The 5,094-nt window shown below is 39.3% G+C and overlaps 1 protein-coding gene across 1 annotated transcript; it reads right to left on the reverse strand.

The window, feature by feature from the left end:
• Positions 1-438, reverse strand: LOC107022134. Its single transcript, XM_015222830.1, has one exon. The coding sequence runs from the start codon at positions 436-438 to the stop codon at positions 1-3; it is 438 nt and encodes a 145-aa protein (XP_015078316.1).
• Positions 439-5,094: the final 4,656 nt, after the last annotated feature.

Below are 5,094 nucleotides of genomic sequence, written 5' to 3' on the forward strand. Positions count from 1 at the left end.
TCATGCAGTGCCATCCATCACCGATAGGACCAAAGGACCTCCAGATAATACCTTGCGAATCATGTAAGCCCCTTGCCAATTCGGTGCAAATTTCCCTTTGTACTCATCTTGATGAGGAAAAATGCGCTTAAGCACCAACTGACCAATTTCAAAAATTCTGGCTCTAACTCTCTTGTGGAAAGAAATAACCATTCTCTGTCGATAAAACTGACCATGACAGACAACGACCATTCTATTTTCATCAATCAAGGTTAACTTATCAATCCGTTTGCTCACCCACTTAGCATTACTCAACTCAACTTCTTGGATAATTCTCAAGGATGGTATCTCAACTTCATCAGGTACAACTGCTTTTGTTCCATATACTAATAAATATGGAGTAGCTCCAATCGATGTTCTGACGGTTGTTCTGTAACCCAACAAAGCATATGGCAACATCTCATGCCAACCTCGGTGATTGTCAATCATTTTTCACAAAATCTTCTTGATATTTTTATTGGCGGCCTCCACAGCTCCATTCATTTGAGGATGATAAGTAGTTGAATTTTGGTGAGTAGTCTTAAATTGCTCACATATATCTCTCATCAAGTGACTGTTGAGATTTGCACCATTATCAGTAATGATGGATTCTGGCACTCCAAATCTTTATATCAGATTGTTGCAAACAAAATCAGCTACAACTTTCTTGGTTACCGACTTATAAGAAGCTTCTTCCACCCACTTGGTGAAGTAATAAATGGAAACCAAAATAAAACTATGCCCATTAGAAGAGACTAGATCTATTGGATCGATGACATCCATACTCCAAGCTAAAAATGTCAAAGGTGAACTCATAGAATTAAGTTCGTGAGGCAGCACTCGGATCAAATCACCATGCACTTGACATTTATGACATTTCAGCACAAACTTGCAACAATAATTCTCCATAGTCAACCAAAATAGTTGACTCGAAGGATATTTCTAGCCAAAGTTATCCCATTCATATGCGTGCCACAAACTCATGCATGTATTTGTTCAGTAAGCTTCGCAGCTTCAATAGCATAAACACGTTTGAGAAGACCTAAATCTGGAGTTCTCCTATAAAGGACTTCTCCACTTAGAAAGATATTAGGGGCCATACGGCGTATCAACCTCTTTTGGTTGGACATAGCATCTTCATGATAAATCCTGGACTCCAAATACTTCTTTATATCGAAATACCATGGCAAACCGTCTGGTTCTACTTCAACATGTGAACAATGGACAGGATGTTCTTTCAGCTCTACATACAGAGGATCAATATAATCAGTATCTTGATGTTTAATCATTGAACCAATGGTGGAAATAGCATCGTCCAACTCATTTTGTATTCTGGGAGTATGTCTGAACTCGATCAAACGAAATCTTTTGCACAACTTCTGTACATACTGCACGTAAGGTATAATCTTTGGGTTCTTCACGGCCCACTCTCGTTGAACCTGATGAATCAACAGATTTGAATATCCGATAACCAATAGCTGTGGACATTCATGTCAATGGCCATTTTCAAACCAAGAATACAAGCTTCGTATTCGACTATGTTTTTCATGCAATTAAATCGGAGTTTAACTGCCATGGGATAGTGTTGACAAGATTCTGACACTAAAACCGCTCCGATACCTTTCCCTTGGTGATTGGCCTCTTTATTAAAGAATAATCTTCAGCCTGGTTACTTTTAAGAAATATCTTCACCCACAAACAATACCTCTTCATTGTGAAAATAAGTCTTGAGCCGCTCATATTCTTCATCAACAAGATTTTTCTGCAAGATTATCAGCCAAGGCCTATTCTTTTATCACCTTCTGAGTCACATACACAATATTAAACTCACTCAACAACATTTGACACTTAGCTAATTTTCTGGTCGGCATCGCTTTCTGGAAGATGTACCTCAGCGGGTCCATTCTTGAAATGAGGTATGTAGTATAAGAAGATAGATAATGTCTCAACTTTTGTGCAAGCCAAGTCAAAGCACAACACGTCCTCTCTAACAAAGTGTAATGGGACTCGATGGAGTAAACTTCTTGCTTATATAATAGATAACCCTTTCCTTCTTTCCTGTCTCGTTGTGCTGACCAAGTACGCATCCGAATGAACTATCTGAGACGGACAAATACAGTAACAATGGACTCCCTTCTCGAGGAGGAACCAATACTAGTGGATTGGAAAAATAGTTCTTGATAGCATCAAAAGCAGTCTGACACTCTTCAGTCCACTTTGTCGGAGTGTCTTTTTTCAACAGGTTGAAGATATTCTCGCACACCACCGTCGATTGAGCTATGAATCGGCTGATGTAGTTCAACCTCCCTAAGAAATTCATCACGTCCTTCTTAGTTTTCGGAGGAGGTAACTCTTGAATTGCCTTGATCTTAGAAGGGTCGAGCTCAATACCCCTTCTGCTGACTATAAACCCCAACAACTTGCTGGATGGCACCCAAAAAACGCACTTAGCGGGATGCAACTTCAAGTTATAACGCCGCAATCGATCGAGAAACTTCTTCAAGTGCGTCAAGTGGTCCGAACTCTCGCAGGACTTGATTATGACATCATCTACATACACCTCGATCTACTTATGAATCAAATCATGAAATATAGTTGTCATAGCCCTCATATAGGTAGCACTAGCATTTTTGTGGACGAATGGCATCACTCTATAATGATACACACCCCAAGGCATAATAAAAGCTGTCCTTTATACATCTGCCTCGTCCATCAGAATCTGATGATAACTGCGTAGCAATCCACAAATGACTGCATTTAATGCTTAGCACAGTTATCGATCAGAATATGAATGTTTGGCAATGGAAAATTATCCTCTGGGCTGGCTTTGTTAATATCTCTGTATCCGACACAAATTCGGATCTTCCCGTCTTTTTTGGCAACCGGAACAACATTGGCCAACCAAGTCGGGTATTACATCACTTCCACCAATTTGGATTCAATATGCTTGGTGAAATCTTCTTTAATCTTTAGACTCAACTCGGGCTTGAATTTCCGAGCCTTCTGTTTCACCGAACTGAACCCTGTATTTATCGGCAATTTGTGAGACACAATATTGGTACTCATCCCTAGCATGTCGCTAACTTTCCAGATGAACACATCAATGTATTAGGTGAGTAAATGAATTAGGACCTTTCCTTTAACTTCATTTAAGTGAACACTGATTTTGATCACTTTGATACACTCTTGGTCTGCTAGATTTACAGTTTCAGTTTCCTCTAAATTTGGTTTATGCTGATTTTCAAACTGCAGGAACTCTTCAGCTACATATTTTGGTGCCTCATCTTCCCTTTCGTATTTATCAAACTCGTCATCACCTACCTCATTTTGTTCGTTCATCTCGTGACATGACATGACATTGACAGGTTTAAAACTTACATTATTGAAACCATAACATAAAAAATTAGGAAAGCAAAATATAGAATATGAGTAGATAAACAAATTTTTAATAAAAGAGGCTTTTATTGAAATTGGGAAATAATGCAAACTTTGGCTATGGCAAAAAGCCACGTTGCCTTTTTCAAACATCACAAGGGAATGTTAAAATTCAAGAAATTAGGGAAAATGCAAAATTGTGGGTCTAGGGCCTCTTCTGTACGACCATCGATTTAAATATGCATAAATGATGCCATTCTACCAAGGACTTCGGGGAATCAGTTCGGGTAACTCTTTCATGGCCTTCATGATCTCTTCTTTTATATCCATCTTTGCCTCTTCTTTTGCTCTCCATTCTCTTTCATGTTCCTAATAATGGTCCATCTCAGAACATTGCACATCGTGCTCACTGGGACATGAATCTGGAAAGTGGCTCTTTTAGGTACGCGTGGAGCTACGGAGGGACTCTAGGCATTTTGAGAGGTTTGGTAATTATCTGGGTAAGTCTGAGTATTGGTATTTTGATTTAAGTGGTCATGGGATGTTTGGGGATGGAAAGTATTTTGGTTTTGATTTTGCGGTGGTGGAGCAGTTTTATGGTAGGTATTTTGAGGATGGGGTGGCATTTGGGGGTGGTTGTTTTAAGGAGGGAGTGGAGTTTGGTAAGATGCGGAAGCTAATTGGGGGTTTTGGGTAGTCAGATCTATAACTGATGGATTCTAAGTAGGTGTCGATGGCTGCTTATGAGCTGGATCCATATTTGAAGAAGTGAAGTAGATTGGAGGTATCCCATCAGCAGCATTAGCGGCAAACCCTGGCAGAGGCAGATCCTTTCTCCTTTGCATTTCAACTCTTATTTTTTTCAATTTGCTGCATCAATTGCAAAACCAATTCATTCTGGTCTGCTATGGTGAGTTGAGCCACCATAACGTCGGTGAGACTTACTTCTTCATTACTGTCTCCCATAACTGTCTTTCCTTTGTCTGAATCACGTTAGCGAAGGAATCTGCGGGACCTTTTCATCTGGGGAAATAGTGATGATGTGCCAGCTTTTAATTGACACAGATCAGTTTCAAAGTATCTGAGAAGGAAAACAACTCAAAGGTAGATTTGTCAGTGTAGATTCAAAATACAAAATGTAAAATATCACACAGAGAGCAGATAAACACACAGGTTGCATTATTTGAGGATATCTTCAGCTCACGAGCAAGGACGGAAACCCATTATTTAACAAGCAGGGGTTTGTTTGTTTTTTTTGGCACTGTCTCAGAAAGGCTAAATAACGTTGAGATAAGGTCTTCTTGCAGCTTCTTTTTGACATCCGTTGATCTGGCCTTTGTATCTTCTCGTAACATGAATGGGGAGAAAGAACCTTTTTAAAGATAGGGTCCATGCCTGGGAAGGCTACCTATGTATCTCGCAAGGAGAAATCAGGTCCAACGTAGTTCGAGTACAAAAGAATATATTTTCATTCATTAATTCGTTGCGATTACAAGGATATTGAAAGACAACAAAGCTTTAAAGATAATAATAATTAATACATATTAGTCATTGTTCTTCTCGTTGTAGCATCAGTCAAGAGTAATAAACTCGACTCGAATCTTTCCCATGTTGACGTGGGATTTGAGGTCGTAGCAATAATTAAGACACTTTGTGATGCTATGATCTATAGCATCATGGTAAGCACAAGGCTTGAAGATT

The sequence above is a fragment of the Solanum pennellii genome, chromosome 6, assembly GCF_001406875.1.
Source record: "Solanum pennellii chromosome 6, SPENNV200".
NCBI lineage: Eukaryota > Viridiplantae > Streptophyta > Magnoliopsida > Solanales > Solanaceae > Solanum > Solanum pennellii.